The sequence below is a fragment of the Cyprinus carpio genome, chromosome A12 (genome assembly GCF_018340385.1).
Source record: "Cyprinus carpio isolate SPL01 chromosome A12, ASM1834038v1, whole genome shotgun sequence".
NCBI classification, from domain to species: domain Eukaryota; kingdom Metazoa; phylum Chordata; class Actinopteri; order Cypriniformes; family Cyprinidae; genus Cyprinus; species Cyprinus carpio.
Genome location: NC_056583.1, coordinates 10443454 through 10462904, shown reverse-complemented (window position 1 = coordinate 10462904; position 19451 = coordinate 10443454). Strand labels below are relative to the sequence as shown.

The 19451-nt window shown below is 40.4% G+C and overlaps 1 protein-coding gene across 1 annotated transcript in view; it reads right to left on the bottom strand.

The window, feature by feature from the left end:
- The window catches only part of LOC109066620 (extracellular serine/threonine protein kinase FAM20C-like), a 43412-nt gene extending 24748 nt beyond the window's left edge, over positions 1 to 18664 (bottom strand). Inside the window, exons 1-3 of the mRNA XM_042767461.1 lie at positions 17357 to 18664; positions 16855 to 17030; positions 15565 to 15643 (exon numbers count right to left, since the gene is read on the bottom strand). Of these exons, the coding sequence (XP_042623395.1) occupies positions 15565 to 15643; positions 16855 to 17030; positions 17357 to 17874 (773 nt within the window). The 5' untranslated portion in view covers positions 17875 to 18664. The remainder of the gene's footprint in view (positions 1 to 15564; positions 15644 to 16854; positions 17031 to 17356) is intronic.
- Between the last annotated feature and the right edge of the window lie 787 nt (positions 18665 to 19451).

The following is a 19451-nucleotide window of genomic DNA, read 5'->3' as shown; positions in this document are numbered from 1 at the left end:
CAGACAATAGCCAGCAGCACACTGCACCTGCCTCAGAAAGCCTCCTCAGTCCCGCTGCAGGGGGGAAAACCCTCAAGATCAGTTTCCTGAAGCCCGGCTTAATTACTGTTTGACCTGTTGCGCACTGACATTCTTGATGACAACAACATATTGCACAGGAAGTGCTTCAAATGCAAAATCTATCAGCTTTTGAGTGCTTGGAAATGATTAAGAAAACGGTTTCCTGGTTTGCCACCGCTTTAACAGGTCTTTTGAAGTAAATTGAGGCTTAAGCTTTGGCACTTCAACAAACTGAAGAGACACCATTTCTGAAGAGTTCCTCCCAATATTTTAAAATCAAACATTCCCTAGATAAATTCTATATAAAACATCTTTCAGTTGCTAAGTGCTTATTTGGTCCCCACTGCGTATAATTAAAGATGTTTCCTGAATTCTTTCATGTCTGGCTTCAGATTTATTGCAGAGACAATTAGAGTAATTATACCGCTGCAGTTTGGGCTGGCTGTTGGTGGCAACAGCATTGGCAAGGCCTGACTTGTGCCCGACATGTTTTCTTATTTTCTCATACTTAATTGCAAAAACAGCATGACTTCAAATCATTTACTTTAAACCAGGGGTCTTCAACCCTCTGAGACCAACATCCCCTTTGTTGGATAGCTAGAGACCCCCTATTACATAGCGTATAAACTCAAGCATCACAGTTTAAGCCTGGCCAATACTAAAATGCATATTAATGCATTTTCATTTGTTATGATAGTCACATTGCAAAGTAGTTTAAATATTCATTACTGAAACTGAGTCATATTTTTGCACATTTTAAATGTAATTTTTCTAAACTACACTTTAAGCAGTGAAGGACAATTAAACTTTTAGCTTAATTTGAACTTCATAATCAGCTGAATTAGAAAAAGAGGTTGAATGTGGAAAGTTGTTGTAATATTGTATTAAATTTAGTACATATTTTTATTTTTCCCACAAAGCTTAGATCAAACAATAATTTGTAGACCACCTGAGACTAATGCAGACCTCTTCTCTATAAACACACATTAGCTTACTCTCTGTACACTCTTACTCACATCACAATTGCAGTTCTTTTCTCCAGAGTAATATTTTAGTATTCCTTCCAGCCCCCATAACAAACATCATGCCCAGGTAAAATGCAGCCGTAAGCAATGAACAGGGATAAAAACTCCCTGAGTCTGTGGTAAGCATCCCACCATGAAGTTAGGTAAATTAGTGGGTGGAAAAGTAAAGCGAGAATTGATAAGCAGAGCTCTATAAATTAAAGGGCAAGAAAAGGCCCAGCCCTGGTTACACCAGTCTAAAGTAAACCAAGCACTGGTGTTCACAGTCGTTGCTTTCACTCCTCATTTAGACACACGGGCTTCCTCTCCAGGAGAGTCAGTGGTTTAAAAGGAATATTCCTGGTTCAACACAAGTTTTAAATACAAACAGTTATTTAAATTATTGTATTATTTGTATTATTTAAATACAAAACAGTATTTGTGGCTGTTTACTGAGCATCAGATAGAATTAGATTTTTTTCACACTAAAATTACGTTAACATTGTTGTTGTAACACATTGAAACAGTGAGTTTTCTAACGTTTACAGACTTGCATTTTAAGTGCCTTGCTGTAACCAAGATTTTTTGCTTTGTTTAAAGAAAAGGAGGGACATTTTTTTTGTGGTAATCAACATTATGCCACAAATGCAAATGACTGAACTTGGAAAATTCCAGGTTTATTTGATTCTTTTATAGTTGTGAAGAAAGACAGACAACTGTAATCAAATCAGAAGAAACTAAAAGATACAAAGGCTTCTGTACTTCTGAGATCTCACACAATGAAATATAGCTTTGGTAAAAGGGTCAAAATACCCATAAATTCATTTTAAATCACATGCTATTGACCGTGTGGTGAGAACATGGAATCCAGTAGCTGACCGTTGCACAATAGGAAACATAACGGCCACACAGTGGCAGAGTTAAAATTGTTAAACATTTATAGGAACAGTCTGAGATGTTTTATAGAGGGAAGAAAAAACAAGTTTGTGAGAGAAGCTTGGATTAACTACACTTTTTATGCTGGCTTGGTTTGAAGAGTTCATATTTTCCAGTTATGTAGAAGTTCCCTTCATAATTCCCTGAGCATAGACACAAAAGGCAGGGGAAAGAAAGAAAGAAAAAACCACACCAAAACACATTTGCTAGGCTGCAAGCTCTGAAATCCTCAGCAGTCCCACTGCTAGAGTGCAGTACGTGGCATACTGCCTTTCTGAAGAGCGAGTAGATTACAGGCTATATAGATTATAGAGGAAGGGTAGCCCATAGAGTAATATCCTGCATCTTCCTCTCTATATATGTGCATACATACAGAAAAGTGTTTGTTTGAGATATAAGCTTGCAGTGTGAGTTTTCATTGACTTTGTGACCCAACAAAGAACTTCATACATCTTACTCCTGGAATGATTCATTAGGCTTATATACTGTGTGTTGGTTAGGCTGCTTTTTAGAAGGGACTGTATTTGTGGAGACAGGGATTATGGAGAACTTGAGACAGTTTCTCAATGAGAGCTTTTTGGATGTTGGCCAGGTGTGTCTAAATGTGAATGGAACGCCACATGACAAAGCCATTTCCTCTGAATCCTCGAACTGAACAGCAGCATTATTCTAATGGCCAAATATAATGGCTGCACTCTGTTTTGCATGATTTGAGATTAGACACAAAACCAAAATTAGATTCCAAAGCTCATATTTGCATATGCTGTACCACAAATGGTGTCACGTGTTTTCTCAGGTCTATTGCCTATTTCTGCAATCCTGAGTAAACAGATCAATGGGCTCCTGCAAGCTGTTTTGCTCTAGTGCTGTTCAGTCATTAGCCTACATCTCCCAGTCTAACAGCACATTAGAACTATGCCTTGGGTTAAAACACAGACAATTGTCACTCCTTCAGTTTTAACAGATGTTAATCCATTGTTAGGTCATTTCTGTTATGCAGTACCGTTTGAACTCTGTCTTCTAAATTTTTATATATTTGAGTTGTAATTTAAGGAAGTAGTTCTATAAAAGGGTATAGCAGACTTTCAAAAAAATATGCTCTGGTAAAGCTTAGCCACTTACACTTTATTCATTTTGACCTGGCAATAAAATTAACAGGAAGGAAATAAAGAGCTAAAGTCAGCCGTCGCTGAGTGAGAGATTGGGACTTAGCTTGCATGATAATGTCAAGGTAATTTTGGCATATTTGTAACTTTTTTTTTCTTCTTTTTTTTTAATGCTGATATTATCACATCAAATTGATATTTTGTGTAATTTAATCAAACAAGACTGAATGAGAAAACAACAGAACATTACCATCATAGGAATAAATTATATTTGAAAAAATATTTAAAAGGAAAACAGTTATTTTAAATTGTATTAGTATTTATAATATTACTATTTTATTGCATTTTTGATCAAACAAATAAGCCTTGGTGAGCATAAGATACTTATTTCATTAAAAAATCTTATCATAAGATATTCTATAAAGAAAATTTCTTATTCTAGAATATATATTCTAGATAGATTATTTCTTATTTTAAAAGCTGACATTTTTCAATAAACTCAACATTTTTTAATAAACTGACATTTTTCATGTCAGAAGTGACTGTACCTGGGGACATGTGACATCCACTCAAAGCAAAGTGGTGAAATGACTAAAAATTCAGCCCAAGTTCACTTATGAATATGAATTCAGTCCTTAAAAATTGTGAGTTCCAATATATTAAGATGATATGATATGATAGGGGGCAAAAAAATATACTGCACAGTAGGAATGACCAATAATGCTGTTCTCTTTGCACTTGATCTTTCACTATGAAACTCTATGGACAGGAGCAAAGAGCTCCCAATGCAGAGGCTTAAGAGGTACAATGCACTGTGTTTTTCCTGGATATAGTGAAGCGCTTATCACAACACAAACAAGTATCTGCTGTAATCCTGAAAGAGGCAGAAGGAGAAATATAAAAAATGTGAGAGAATAAGTGAGAGAGACAGGGTAAGAGCGAGGGAGCCCGCCTGCTAACACAGATTAGTTGTGGGCATTTGAATCCAAGGCCAGTTACATCATCTATTTTGTCTACCCATCCTCACTGTTACTCCAACACAAGTGAGAAGAAAGTAAATAGGAAAGTCAAGGCCATTCAGCCGAGTGGTCCACATCCTCCACAGATCTGTGCTATCTGAAAGCTATCCCAAAGAGAAAACGGAGTCACGCTTATTCAAAGCTAAGCTGTAGAACAGATGTCTTCAAAGCTTCGGTTGAGTTCATAAGCTGCAGCACACTGCAGTGAACTACACAGCTTTGCAGAGTTGGCATTGTGTACTGGGTTGTCCCCAGTTGTGTGCATTCTGTTGTCCCCCAGTTATCTCTTAAATTCAACATAATGGTTAGGGCCAATTAGAGAGTTTGCCCTACTGAGAAGAGATAAAATCATGCATGTAACGCCTGTGTTGTTATAATTGAGAGTGACAACTGTGAACACAGTATTTTACCTCGTGCCTCATTATCAGCTAATTATTCCCAAGGTGCTCGAATGACAGTAACTACAGGTTATAAAATAGACCCGTTTGTGTTGTTGTGCACTCTGTTGCTGCTCATATGCCCCTCTGCTTTTAAAACTACACCAACAGACAGACACTAAATAACAGAGATTAACAGATTAACAAAAAAAAAAGAAAAAACATGTTTGATTATAATAATACTGTGGCGAGGGGGCGTGGGAAGGAGAAAGGCTGCAGCGGGAGAAAGGGTGTGGAGACAAGCATTGATAAGGAGGTCAAGTGAATAATGATTAACACCTGTCTTTAATTTCCAATGATTGGGGAGAGACGAGATATAACCGCCCTGCAGACCCAGGAGGAGAGGTCGAGCTGCATCCAAGAGAGAGTTGGAGCAGTGTGTGTGTGTGTGTGTGTGTGTGTGTGTGTGTGTGTGTGTGTGTGTGTGTGTGTGTGTGTGTGTGTGTGTGTGTGTGTGTGTGTGTGTGTGTGTGTGTGTGTGTGTGTTCTGAGACTGTGGAGGCAGAGAGCCGAGCATCACTTTATTTTTGTTCTATTGTATTTTGGAGTGAATAAACAGCTTTATTTGCCACCCCTGACTTCCTTGTCCTTCATCTGAAACTAACTGTATTACACTGGTGCCGAAACCCAGGACAAGGAGGCTGGCATGCTGCCATGCAGCCAGCTCAAGCAAGCCACTTGTGGAGCTTGTGAAGTCGCTCGCCGGGCTTCAACAAACCCAACATCAGGTGCTGATGGACCTCAAGCTGGAGCACGAGGATCGGTTCCGCCTGTTGGTCCAGGCGCAGGATGAAGACCAGCGAGTCCTCCGGAGCTTGCTTGGCCAGGAGGTCGCCCCAGTAGCAGTCCCCTCCATCGCCTATGTCCCGCTGATGAAGATGGGTCCACAGGACGATCCAGAGGCGTTTGTGGATCTCTTTGAGAGAACAGCCGAGGCGTGCGGCTGGGCACGCACCCAATGGCCAGTGTGCCTAATCCCACTGCTGACTGGGGAAGCACAGGCGGCAGCCCAACAGCTGCCTGTAGCGAACCTCCTTGCCTATGACGATCTGAAGCAGGCCATCCTTCAACGAGTCGGCCATACCCCTGAATAATATCGGCAACGCTTCCGGTCAAGGGAGCTGGGGGACAGTGGCCGGCAGTTCGTGATGGCCAAACAGCTCCAGGACGCTTGCCGTGAGTGGTTGTTGGCGGAGGAACGCGATGTAGAGGGAGTGGTCGATCTGGTGGTGCTGGAACAGTTCATCGCTCAGCTACCATGGGGGATGGCCAAGTGGGTCCAGTGCCATCGCCCCACGTCGCTGACGCAGGCCATCCAGCTGGCTGAAGACCATCTGGTGGCGTGCCCAGGGGTTGGCGAGCCCCTTTGTAACTTCTCTTTCTCTCCCCCCTCTCCTTCCCTTCTTTCTCCCTCTCGCCCTATTCCTACTCCCAGGTCGCGTAGAAACGTGCCCCCACAAACCCCATAGCGGAGTAGGGTCTTCCAGGGAAACTTTTTGAAGGTCTTCTCCGCCAATCTCTTGGCCATCCTTCTGCCGCTGGGGTGGCGGGAAGGCCTGGGCCAGCCTGCTGAAGATGCGGGGACCCAGGTCATTTTCTGGACCGGTGTCCAGTGATGGAGGTGGGAGCGTTGATCCGGGTTCCCGACTCCCCGGCGGCTGCCCCCGATCAAGCCAGTCTGTACCAAATACCTGTGAGTATCAAGGTGGGTACATATCAGGCTTTGGTGGATTCGGGATGTAACCAAACCTCCATTAATCAAAGCCTGATGCAACAAAGGGCATTGGATACGAGCCGCAATGTTAAGGTGAGGTGTGTGCACGGGGATGTGGTGGACTACCCTTTAGTGCCTGTTAGTATTCAGTTTCGGAGGGAAATGCATAGAATGAAGGTGGCAGTTAATTCCCACCTTAGGCATCCGCTGATTTGGGGGACAGATTGGCCAGCTTTTACGCAGTTATTGGGGGTTTTGTGTTTATGTCCCCTGAGCTAGATGACTGTACGCTGGACCAGTCTTGTGATAAGATGCTTAAAAATGCGTATGACCGGGTCCGCACCATCGATGGACGGCTTCTCCAGCCTGACCAACCACTCTCTTATCCTTATTTTTCCCTATAAAAGATAGGTTGTATCAGGTGACGATTCTTTTGGCAGGGCATTCATGAGAACATCCGCCGGTGGTGTGCGGTGTGTCGTGAATGTCAGCTGGTAAATCCTCCGGCCAGTTCTAAATCGCCTTTGCGTCGATTACCACTGATAGAAGTCCCCTTCAAGAGAATTGGTATGGACATCATCGGGCCATTAGAACGTTCAGGACATCCTTTTGCATTAGTTCTGGTGGCCTATGTAACACGATACCCAAAAGCAGTGCCGCTACACACCATCTCGGCAAAGAGTGTGGCGGACGAACTGTTTCGACTCATCTGCCAAGTGGGGATCCCCAAAGAAATTCTCACTGATCAGGGCACGGCATTTATGTCACGTACGTTAAGCGCGCTATACAAACTTCTGGGCAATATATCGATTCACACCAGTGTCTATCACCCACAAATGAACGGCTTGGTTGAATGATTTAATCTCACGTTAAAATCCATGGTTCGTAAGTTTGTGAAGGAGGAAGCCAAATATTGGGATAAATGGCTTGAGCCCCTGTTCGCAGTGCGGGAGGTTCCACAAGCCTCCACAGGGTTTTCCCCATTCTATGGTCGTCAGCCCTGCGGGGTGCTTGACATCATTAAAGAGGCTTAGGAGGAGGGGCCTTCAAACAGCCGTAGTGAAATTCAGTATGTCATGGACCTCCGAGCAAAACTCCACACTCTGGGGCGGCTGTCTATGGAGAATTTTCTCCAGGCTCAAGACAAACAAAGTTGGCTGTACAACAGGGGTTACGTGAGCATGTCTCAATTTACACCGGGAGAGAGAATGCTTGTGTTACTTCCAACATCTAGTTCTAAATTAAACCTCTCACCACTACAGCTCACTGAGTTAGCCAAGTTGCAAGCAGATTTTGCGGATGTGTTTTCACTAGGGATGCACCGATCATGATTTTTCATGGCCGGTTCCGATACCGATTTTTTACAAGCAAACTACCCGATTCCGATACTGATTTCCAATTTTTTTTTTTTCTTTAAGCAACAATCAAGAAAGAAGGAAAATATACATAAACAAGATGCTTATTTGGTATTTAATAGGCCAAACTGGCTTTTGGCTATTGAAAACAATAACCGTAAACATCTGAAATTAACGGCAGTGACTGCACAGTAAGTAGGCTACATTCAATACAAACATGGTACAGACATCAGCATTTAGCTTTTGTTTTTGAATTGGGTTGAAACTACATAGAACTGGCCTTAAATGAAAAGATTAACTGTAACCATGTGAAATTAAAGGCAACAACTGCATAGTTCTACAGTCCAAACAACACCATCAACACATATTCAATAAGATGTTTCTTAATCAGCATTCAGTATTTGTTTTAGTTTTTAAATCTGGTTTTAAATAAAAAAGGTCTTTACCAGTGAGACTAAATAAAAGTATGCTATATAAATAAATTATTCCAAAATGTTAAAATCATGTTGGTGCGAAAAAAACAAAGATGCAAAGTGTTTAATTCGTCCAATTAAAAAAAAGGATAATGATTCACATCTGTATTTTTTTTTTTACTTGAGAATATGAATAATTATTGTTTTATTTTAGTTAAATATATATGTGTGTTAATTATTATAAAAAAAAATTAATTGGATGAATGAAACACTTTTTTTCAGTGTGCTACAGCAGGTGAATTTTAAATCAAATTAAGTCGATGTAATTTTAAGGTAAAATAAAAATAATCATCTTATACAGAACTGACGTTTACTTCTGGCTTTTCAAACGTGTATGCAAGTTCTGCTTTACAAAAAAGTTCTGCTTCAGTTCTGTCACAGTTTAGTCCGTTTCGTTTCTCATCCAACACGCGAGAAGTTGAGCTGAACATCCCTTCACTATCTCCACTTGTGTAGGGGGCGGGCAGGTCCAGTACGCTCGCGCAGCTTCAGCGAGCGCAGGAAAGGGGCTCTTATTTGTGCGCCAGTACACCAGCGGCTGTTCACTTCCTGCTATCTGTGCCTCAGACATGTAATGCCTGTTTCACACATACTCCGTCTGCAGTGCATATGCAGTCCGTTTGCGTTATGTATGCAATGCAGAAACAGCACGGACTAACTCTGCAGTTCCAGTGCTGAACGACTGCCCGTGTCCTGCGCACAGATTTCGAAATACTTCCACATAAATGACATGATAGCGAATGATTACAATGCAGTCTGTGCACGCGGGCGCACTTCTGGAAAAAACGGCCGAAAAAAGACCAAAAACCGATTTATGGCCGGTCAACCGGTGCATCCCTAGTTTTCACCCCTGCCTGGTCGCACGAACCTCATACAGCACCACATTGAAACGATCCCAGGGGAAGTGGCGCACAGCACCCCCTATCATTTACCGGAACACAAGAAAAAAGTGGGACAGGATGAATTAACGGCCATGCTAGGGTTGGGAGTAATAGAAGAATCGCATAGCGACTGGGCGAGCCCGATAATTTTAGTGCCTAAAACTGATGGCTCCGTCCATTTTCTGTGTTGATTACAGAAAGGTAAATGCAGTGTCGAAATTTGATGCTTATCCAATGCCCGAGTTGATGAGCTGATCGGTTAGGTACGGCTCGCTTTTATTCGACACTGGATTTAAGAAAACTGTATTGGCAGATCCCCTTGTCGCCATTATCCAAGGAAAAAACAGCCTTCACAACGCTGTTTGGGATACACCAATTTGTTACCCTTCCATTTGGGTTGTTCAGGGCTCCCACCACCTTTCAGCATCTCATGGACAAGATTCTCCGGCCACATAACGCGTACACCGCTGCCTATCTCGACAACATCATCATACACAGTAATGATTGGCAGCAGCATATGGAATATCTGCATGCTGCCCTGAGATCCTTGAGGGTGGCTGGACTCACGGCAAACCCACTGAAGTGTGCAATTGGGCATGTGGAGGTACGGTATCTGGGCTTCCACTTGGATCATGGGCAGGTGCGTCCCCAAATTGACAAGACCGCAGCGATTGCGGCTTGCCCAAGTCCCAAGACCAAAAAGGAGGTGAGACAGTTCCTGGGGCTGGCGGGATATTATAGTTATTATTCGGAGCTCACCAGCCCGCTGACTGATCTCACTAAAAAGGAAGCACCAGATCCGGTCCAGTGGACGGAGCTGTACCAACAGGCCCTAACCAAGGTAAAGGCTGCCCTGTGTATATAAGCTCTATAAGCTCTTGCTGCCATGTGTATATAAATCTATAAGCTCTTGCACTCTCCTAACTTTGATTCTCCCTTTTTTGTTACAGACGGAATGTGTTGGACAGGGGGCTGGGTGCAGTCCTGTCTCAGGTGGTTGCAGGAGAGGAGTGCCCGGTGCTGTATCTGAGTCAAAAGCTCTCAAAGAGAGAGACCAGATACAGCACCATTGAAAAAGAGTGGCTGGCCATTCCGTGGGCCATCCTCACTCGTGTTATTACCTCATGGGACGGGAATTCACTCTCTGTTCGGACCATGTGCCCCTCCAGTGGCTCCACTGTATGAAAGATACCAACGCGCGAATCACCCGTTGGTATCTAGCTTTACAGCCTTTTAAGTTCAAGTTGGTCCACAGGCCGGGGGCCCAGATGGCTGTGGCCGACTTCCTCTCTAGAAATGGGGGGGGGGCTGTTTTCAGGCCGGATGGCTCCCCGGCCTGAGTCGGGCGGTGGGGGTATGTGGCGAGGGGGGCGTTGGAAAGCGAAAGGCTGAAGCAGGAGAAAGGGTGTGGAGACGAGCGGTGATAAGGAGGTCAAGTGAATAATGATTAACATCTGTCTTTAATTATAGTGATTGGGGAGAGAAACAAGTAAAAAAAAACATACACACACTTAGACTGCAAAACAATTTATGCCATTATATTTATTTTAATCTTTGTTTTGGGCTATGCCTCAATGCTAAGCTTAAAATGTTACATGTTTCTTACTTGATAATTAATGGCTGTAAAAAATGGTTAAGTTACTTCACATGTGAAGGCATCTTTTTGAACACACAGGGGCATTGTTTTGTGCAAAACATTAGAGATTCACTAAATGATTTTTTAAAAGATGTTTTATTTATCAGTGGTCTCAGTACTGAAGAATCAATTATCAATTCAATAGAAAAAATATCATAAAATGTCAATATTGGTCAAATCGATTACCTCTCTCTAGTAAATTAGTAAACACAACTAAAAACTAAGAAAATAAATGCTTTAAAGCTACATGCAGTTTTAGAATTTCATGGTGCATTAAGCTGATGTGAATCCCTTTTTACAAGTTTTGCCAAAGGCCTCAAAGACAGGGCAAGAACTAAGCAGAAGCATTATAAATAAGAGTAAGCTCTGGTCTGATTTTTTCATGAGAGTCATATCTTGGATAGGAACAGATCTGTGGAAACTGAACTGTCAGGGTAGATATTATTAACCTTGTGGATACTCAAAACCTCAGAGCATTCAGACAGTAATCCATTATGGCAGACACCCCTGAAGCACACGCTTCTGTGACTGAGAATCTAGCATTAGTATAAACCACATGAATAACTAAGATGCTTTCAGCAAGATCCTGTGGCTACTAAACGGCATAAACAAAATGCATAAAGACATGTTATTGCCACCGGGTATTTTTCAGATGGACAGGTCGAGTCACTTTGTCCAGTCAGCTACTGGTCAACCAAGCAGATAGTCCCACCCAAACTCACCGATTAAGCCCATGTGGCTTGGTTTGGGATGCTCGGGACTGCAGTGTTAACATTTGTCAGATGTCAGCCTACAATTTACTTATTTATATCAATCTGGGATAGGAGAAAGTATCTGAACATTAAAAAATAGATTTTTTTTCATTTGTTATGTAATTTAACTGCACCACCTTTCCAATGTAAACATTTCACACACAGTACAAAATCAATATAAACTAGAAAGTACAGCAGACAGTAGTTTGTATTATATGCATAAGTGATACATTTAGTGGGGGATTATTTGCTTTGGGTTGTGATTGGCCAGCATTGAGTTTAGGCTATTTTCAGCGCCAGTCCAGCCCTAGTTAATGTTATAGCAAACACTTTAAAAAGTTTCCAAAGTTTGCACAGCATAAGGCTTCTCAAGTAGGTGGCTGTGAGCCCTTTTCCTACTTTTTGGCTTTATTTTTGAGTAAGGCATTATGAAATAAAAGCTTTTATTTTGATATTTACTTCAGATACCCACTGGCCTATATTGTGAGATAAGATGCACACAACTAAGTAAAGGCTTACTGTTTTACAACAGAAATGTTATAAGATAGAGAAAAAATAATAATTTCTTGTGATGTAAAAACACAACTTTCTTCATTTTGAATTGAAAATAAACTTTCATTTATGTGATTTATGTAATGCATAACTGAATTCGATGTGACAAGAAACATTTGCAGCATATTGAAATGACGAATGGATTACTTTTTACAATAAATTCTAGTTCTTTTACTGTTTTCTGTATGTGTTCTTTATTTCCTTATATCCATTTAAATCCTTTAATTAAGTAAATTAAATAGTAGCAAACACTTTCTAAAAAAAACTCTCACAAATAATTTATATAATATAATATAATACTAACTATAGTAAACATAAAATTTTAGTATATTGCACTAAAACATAATTTCTGCTATAAAGCACACAGATGCTCTAGAATAAACAACTATCAAAAAGCTGGCTCTTATAACATCTATTGTCTTGAGGGACGGGACGGGACTTCCATTTAGCATTTCTCAAATAATTTTTTTCATGAGTGGCCCATCTCTTTCTCCTTGTACTGTCTGTGGTGAAATTCATACCTCTAGTATACATTTTACATTAGCATCTCTCATCTGTCAAACAGCTAAGCGAGCAGCACCGGAATGACTCATCAGATTAGTTTAATCAATGACAGCATGTTTGTCCCAAAATCCCGTCTAGTGTGACCAGGGAGGAGCTAATTATGGATGAAGCATGTCAGTGCTCCTGAGAAAGCGGGGCTGCAGTCATCTACATGGTGGATCAACTCTAATGGAGGTTTCATGAGAGAGAGATAACAGGCAAACACTCATTCATCTGATTCATTTCATTCAATCTCTCTAAAACTCTAAGTCATGCAGTTGTGTGAGATGTTCTTCCAGTAGTTCTCAAATGGTGGGTGTGGACAACAGGGGAAAAAAACAATATATAATTAAATGAACTTTAACCGTATAATTAACCATAGTTAGGCTAACAAAATAAATACAAAAAAAAAAAAAGCCTCAAAAGCCATGAACAAAACTACAGCTAGTAAAAAAAAATATTCTAAACTATGTTGAATAGTTTTCTTTTGTGCGAAACATGAAGACAATCAAAAAATATACCTATAATTTAGAATAATTTTTTGGACATAATACATTTTAATGTTTGTTTTTAAGGATATTTCTGCTAACTTTTTTACAATAATCATTTTGGTACCTGAAATAACACTTGATTTCCAATGGAACAATCTGTGTCAAGCAAACGCAGTTAGAAATCACTGCACAAAGTCTGTATCATGTGATATTTACAAGGAGATGTCAAACAACACAAGCAGATGAGAATGATTGTGTTGTTGTCCCTTTGCCTCTATGTCTCAGGACAGAGGAAGATCCATTTTGGAGCACTTCATGCCTCAGAGAGAAGCCTTTAAGACCCGTCTGTTTGCTATTAAAATCTCCTTTATCTTTAAATAGTGCTTGAACAATGATGCATTTAGAAGAGCTCTCCTTTCCTACATTGAGTTCTTGTATCTTTTCTTTATTAAACCTTGATTGTAGACTGTGGAAGGTCTTAAAAAACTATCACCCCCGATGATCTGTCTAATCCACTCACACACATTCATCACAGAGTTTCATTAATTCTGTTAAATAGCCTAAATAATTCTGCGTAAGCAGATGCTTAAGCTAACAAGCCTCATAAGAATTCCTTACAAAATGACCTGCTTTTGAGACCAATCAAAGTACTTTTATTTTTTCAAATGATCATAGTGAATTATCTAACAATCTAGCCAGTATTCAGGAGCCCAAATTGAATCTGCCAAAAACACATGCTACAAATGAATAAGTGAAGGAAATATTTAATGTTGTTCCAAACCTGTATGGATTTCTTTATTCTGGAGATGTTAGGCATGGGTTTGTGACTGCTCTTTTCCATACAACGAAAGCGAATGGCAACTATGGACTGTTAGGCTTTAAAAAAGCACCATATGACATTTAAATTGTTAGTCACCTTCCCTCTTCATCATTTTATGGAGTTTTTCTCTTATTTCTGGAGTGTAACAGCCCAGGTCACCATTTGCTTTCACTGTGTTGAAAAGAGCAGCGTGAACATTCTTCTAAACATCTAATTTTGTGCTCCACAGTTGAAAGAAAATCATACAGGTTTGGAATGACATAAAGGTAAGTGAATTATGATTTAATTGCCTTTTAATTCTTGGCTAATATGATTAAGAGAATTAAAGCTGATTAGGCAATTTCCTCAGACTGTACAGTAATAAAGGAAAGTCTGAGTGTATGGCATATTAAAGCACACAGGCATGAATCAAAAGAAAGAAACTTGTTCTGCTAAACCACACGTTGCAAGAACAGGTCCTTGCCTGACTCATCAGAGAAGGTATGGAAAGCACGTAGACAAATCAGTTTGTGAAAAAATTATTTACAGAATGAAGGACGAGTAAGTCCTGGGTTGCAAACTATCAGTGAAAAAGGAGAACAGAAGAGAAAAGATGAACTCATGGGGGTGAAGTGTTTAGCTTGTGGCTAGAAGAAATGAGTGTGTCTGTGCTGGTCTGTGCTAATTATAGCAGGAACAGGCTGTGTTCAGACCTCCTCTCTCTAATAACATTTATCAGCTTCTTGTCACCAAAGACCCATTGTTCCTATCTCTCCTTAAATACTCCCCAAGAACATCTCTGAACCTCTGGGACATACTGTATTTATGCGCCTCATATATTGGCTTCCTTTATTCTGAAAACATTATTAGAATACAGAAAAATAGCATGGGCATTATATATTCATCTACATAAAATTCAAGAGTATTGATCAACTCACACACGGAAAAGCATCTCATAATAAAGTCTGTCAATGCTAAACCATGCCTTTATGAATAAAGGGTGTCTACAGTCTGAACACCAGCTTCATGACCAATAAAGGCACTCAGCTGGCAGGACATACGGTCGACCGGCACATTAGTAATGATTCAGTCACCAAGGCCCACATCCTGTATACATTACTCTTTAACTGGTGCTTTGAAAAACCATAGAGGAAACAGAGTGAGTCTCAATGATAGCAATGAGACCACTAAGACATTAAATACTAATCTGCCAGAGAAAGCATAAGCAGTGTCTGTGAAACTGATAATTAAGGCACATGCAGATGGAGGGGCTGCTGCTCTGAATCTGACAATGACACCAAAGATTTACTTGCTGCCATTTATAGATCCGGAAAAATTACAGGGAGGCAACTATTATTTGCGCTGAGGGGTTGTCAAATCCATAAAAACAACCTCCCTCCCTTTGTAACCTACATTTCAAATGGCATATGATCCATCCATTGTGGATCACTACGCCGACGATTATAAAGACTTTTTCAATAGCTCTGATCCGAGCATATTATCAACCGATTATAATAACAGACGTACCCAAATAGAATTGAGCAGCTGAGCTAAAAGCACCACACAATGGTGTCCGTCAGAAGATTTAATAACAGGGTATAGACAACTTTACAGAATGGGAAAAATTCCCTTAAAACAATCAGACATATTCTTAACCTGGAACTTAGAAGCAGTCACCAATAAAGATTTAAAGAAAAAAAAAAAAAAAAAACACTGATGCCAAGATTATAGATGTTTACATAATCATAATATTTAACCATGGGGAAATGAACAACTGCATCATCTTCCTCTTACTGTATCACTTACTTCATGGGCTTGAAGAGTGCCTGGCCATAGTTCTGGAATGTCATGATGAGCTTCAGCTGCGTGCCTCCAGATTTCATTGCTACAGAGAGAATAAGAGTGACGCTAAATTTTCAGGAAAATAACTTGAGCCTTTTTACAATGAACCATTTAAGATAAGACTCTCTATGCAAGTAGCAATAACAATGTGAAAATCCAATTAAGAAAATTATTTTTTCTTGTCATTGCAGATGGTTCTAGTCTTGTATTTGATTAAAAATGGTTGAAAAAACAAAGACAACAAGTGTATTTTGGACATACACACTGTGCTTTCAGGGAAGCTGATAAGACCTTTAAAAAAAAAAAAAAAAAAAACAAAACAAAAAAACGTGTTGTAATAAATATGCAGGCAATCACAAACAGATGAAGGAAAACAACACCGCCTCGGGTCACTTAAGAGGCTTGCTGTGCCATGCCAGTTTTTTAAAGATCGCTATCACTGCAGATTAACATGCAACTTTCTAGAGTTCTTAGAAACCCTAAACAGTATATTAATGAGGAATAAATGTACAGTCAACCGGTCAATATAAATCAAAATAAATCCAGACCCTGGCATGAACCAGAGGGGTCTGGATCATGCTGGATGGGTTTATTTTGTGATAATGACTGGGTTACTGTACATCATCTCCCTTATTGCATTGATTAATAAATAAATAAAAGGACATGAAATATTGATTTGAGGAATTATTTTATCATCTGAGAAGCTTGTGTTGATTTGAGAGATACTGGTTGCCAGGGACACTGGTCAAATATACAGTTTAGTAGTCAATATACAAAAATATTCTGACCACAAAATACAGCGATCGTCCAATCAGAAACAAGTATTCAGGAGAGCCATGTAATAAGTTGAGTTATTGACCTTGGGGCTTCACATAAATGCAACCCATTACGTACAAGTCTACTTGACGATATGTTTTCTTGGCAGGAGATACTTTTCCACAGCATGGTGTTTGATTAAGTCTAAATTGCACGCTCTTCTCGTTCATTTACCCTGCTGGAATCTGCTACCAGTGAATCTCAGTGCAATTTTATTGATGCATCTGCAGCCAGAGTGCAGGAAGAGTCTAGCCATTATCTTAGAGAAACTTCATTCAATTAATCTATTTAAACTGGTTAGGAAGAGCAGCACTAAAAGATGAAGCTGCACTCAAAGCATGCATCAGAACAGTACCACCGCATGCAATCCTAAAATCACCTCCCCTTTTAAGATTTACATCTAATGCTTCTATTGTGTAATCTCAAATATTGCCTTACCAACACTGGTAATTCTCTGTGACACCAGATCCTTCAGCATTGCATCAATGACCGGATTGTGCCTGGAGTAAAGCTCATACCGGTTAATCCCAATGTGGAAGCGGAGCCAGTTTGGGTAGGAATCTGAGGACATCTCGCCCGTAGGAGCATAATTCCCATCTTTACCTTCCCCATTCCTACAGGAAAGACATGTCCCAAAGGCAGTGAATGTTGTGCTATTTCAGAGAGGACTCATATGTTGTTCTAAACCTCATGAGGTGTTTTAATTTACATTCTCAAGAACAAATGCATAATAATAATAAAATTATTATTAATATTTGTAGTAATAATATCAAATACTATATTTTTCACACTTTTATCTTACTTTTTCAATTATTATTATCATCATCATCATTGGGAAATCAACATTATTTGGGGAAAACATGATTATTTGTAAGGAGTCTTAGGAATCTTGCGGGTGTTTTAATGTTTGACAGAGAAAAAAATGAGATTCTCAACCTACCACTCTGGGTTCTCTGCAGCTTTAGGGTCAAATCTTATATCAGTGTTGACATTGAACAAAGTGTCTTCGTCTGTTAAAGTTGGCAACGGCCTGGTGTATAAAGGATGCTCAAATAGCGCAGTGAGCCTCGAACCCTTGATAACTGCGTTCTTCAAGGTAGAGTCCCGCGTCGCGTGCCTCTTCTCGTCACCTGTCAACTGCTCAAATCTTTTCAGAGCTTCGGATCTCTCCCCAACAGTGATCTTTTCCAGCGAGTGAGAGGACAGGTTTGAGCTCGGCTCGTTGCTGAAGTCTTGAAGTATTCTGAGTGTGTGTTTATTAGGCCAGCCGGACTCTGATCCCGGCTTGGCTCGATGCTTAGCCCAGTTCTGCGGCTCTTCGCTGGGTGTGTGTGAGCACGAGCACGCGCTACTGCTCCGTCTCTCCAGCTTCGGTAACAAGTCTATCATAATGTGCATAGAGCAGGCTATAAGAAACACCATCAGAATCAAGACGCGGAATTTTCTAAAGAGGATCATCTTCAGGGTCTCCTGTTCGAGAAAAGACTTGTTTGGAATGGCAGGGATAAAAGTGAGCAAGCGCACTACATCGCCAACAGTATGAAAAACACGGACTCCCAATTTTATGAGAAGAACACATGGAACGTTTTCGTTTTCATTTGCCAGTTTAAGGGCAGAAAGGAGGGTTTATTTAGTAAAGCGCTCATCCACATCCATGCGAAACAATAATCCCGTTATTTACGTGCGCTCGCGATTAAATTCCTCCCGTGCAGTCAGTGGATGAGACGTGAGAGCAATCTCCGACACAATCACTCATAGTGTATTTTAACATTTAATAGCTGTAGATATTTGCGAAATAGCCTATAATTAAGTCAAACCCCGTCAGAGAAATTATCCACAAAAGTGCGTGTTCGCGATGCCGCGGTCCATCTCAGTGTACGGTGAAAACATCTGTCGCTATTCACACAACGCGCGAGATCTCTTTCACATCTGCACAAGTTCATTCGCTCTTCTTATCCGGTACAAATCGAAGCTGTTCAGTCGTTGAAAGCGATGAGACTTATGGCAGTCCTGGCAGGTCTCGAGAAAGTGTGGCATCGCACCTCCTTCCGTTGACAAATGTGATCTTTGGAGAAAGTTTCAGCGTTTCTTGATGAACATCCAGCTCAGGTGATGCTCACCCTTTGACAGGCGCTTGAGGAAATACCTCTGTCGGACGTTCAGGGTGGGTGTGTTAAATATCATGATGCTGAAGCCCCTCGCATAGAGAGGATTGGCTGAGCTTGAAAACAGGACAGACAGCCCAGGCTCGCTTCTTTCTGCAGCGTCAAATTGTGCAAGAAGAGGGCGTCTGAACACACACTACTACCCATTATTGTCTGAAATGACTTTTTAAGATGGACTTAACACGCACGCCCTAACCACTCTCTACCACCTAATTTTGGTGGTAAATTTATGGACTTTTTCTAGTCACATGCCATGGAATAGTTGACAGGCTACTGCAAGAGGAAGTCATAGGCCTATACAAACAGGTAAAATTATAGCCTATGCTTTAAAAGTGTCAGTGGGTTCATCTTTGTGTACAGTTTGTACAATATGTTGTACTAACATAGGTTAAGAAATAAGGATCACTCACTGAAGGGATAAAAAAAAAAAAAAAAACATTGTTTACTCACTTAGCCAATCTGTCAATACAAACCAGACTGCTGTGAAACACAAAAGTTAAGGATGACTAATTTAAGAACAAATCATTCAGAGGGGGGCTTTATGAACTAAATCACCTGATTCCTGATTGGCTCACAAATCAAACATTTCATGAACACGCCATTGTCAAGTCAAGTCAAGTCAAGTCTGCTTTATTGTCAATTCTTTCACATGTACAGTACATACATACAGAGAATCGAAATTGCGTTACTCTCAGACCCCCGGTGCATACAGATAACACTAACAGTAGAGCCTAAAAATCTAGTAATTGAGTAAGTTCAGAAGACTTGGAATATATTGCATAAGCTGTGTGGACTACTTCTTTGTTTTTGTTTTTTTGTTTTTTGTGTACTTTTTCCTTTATAGGGTGAGTAAATTATGACATTTTTGGG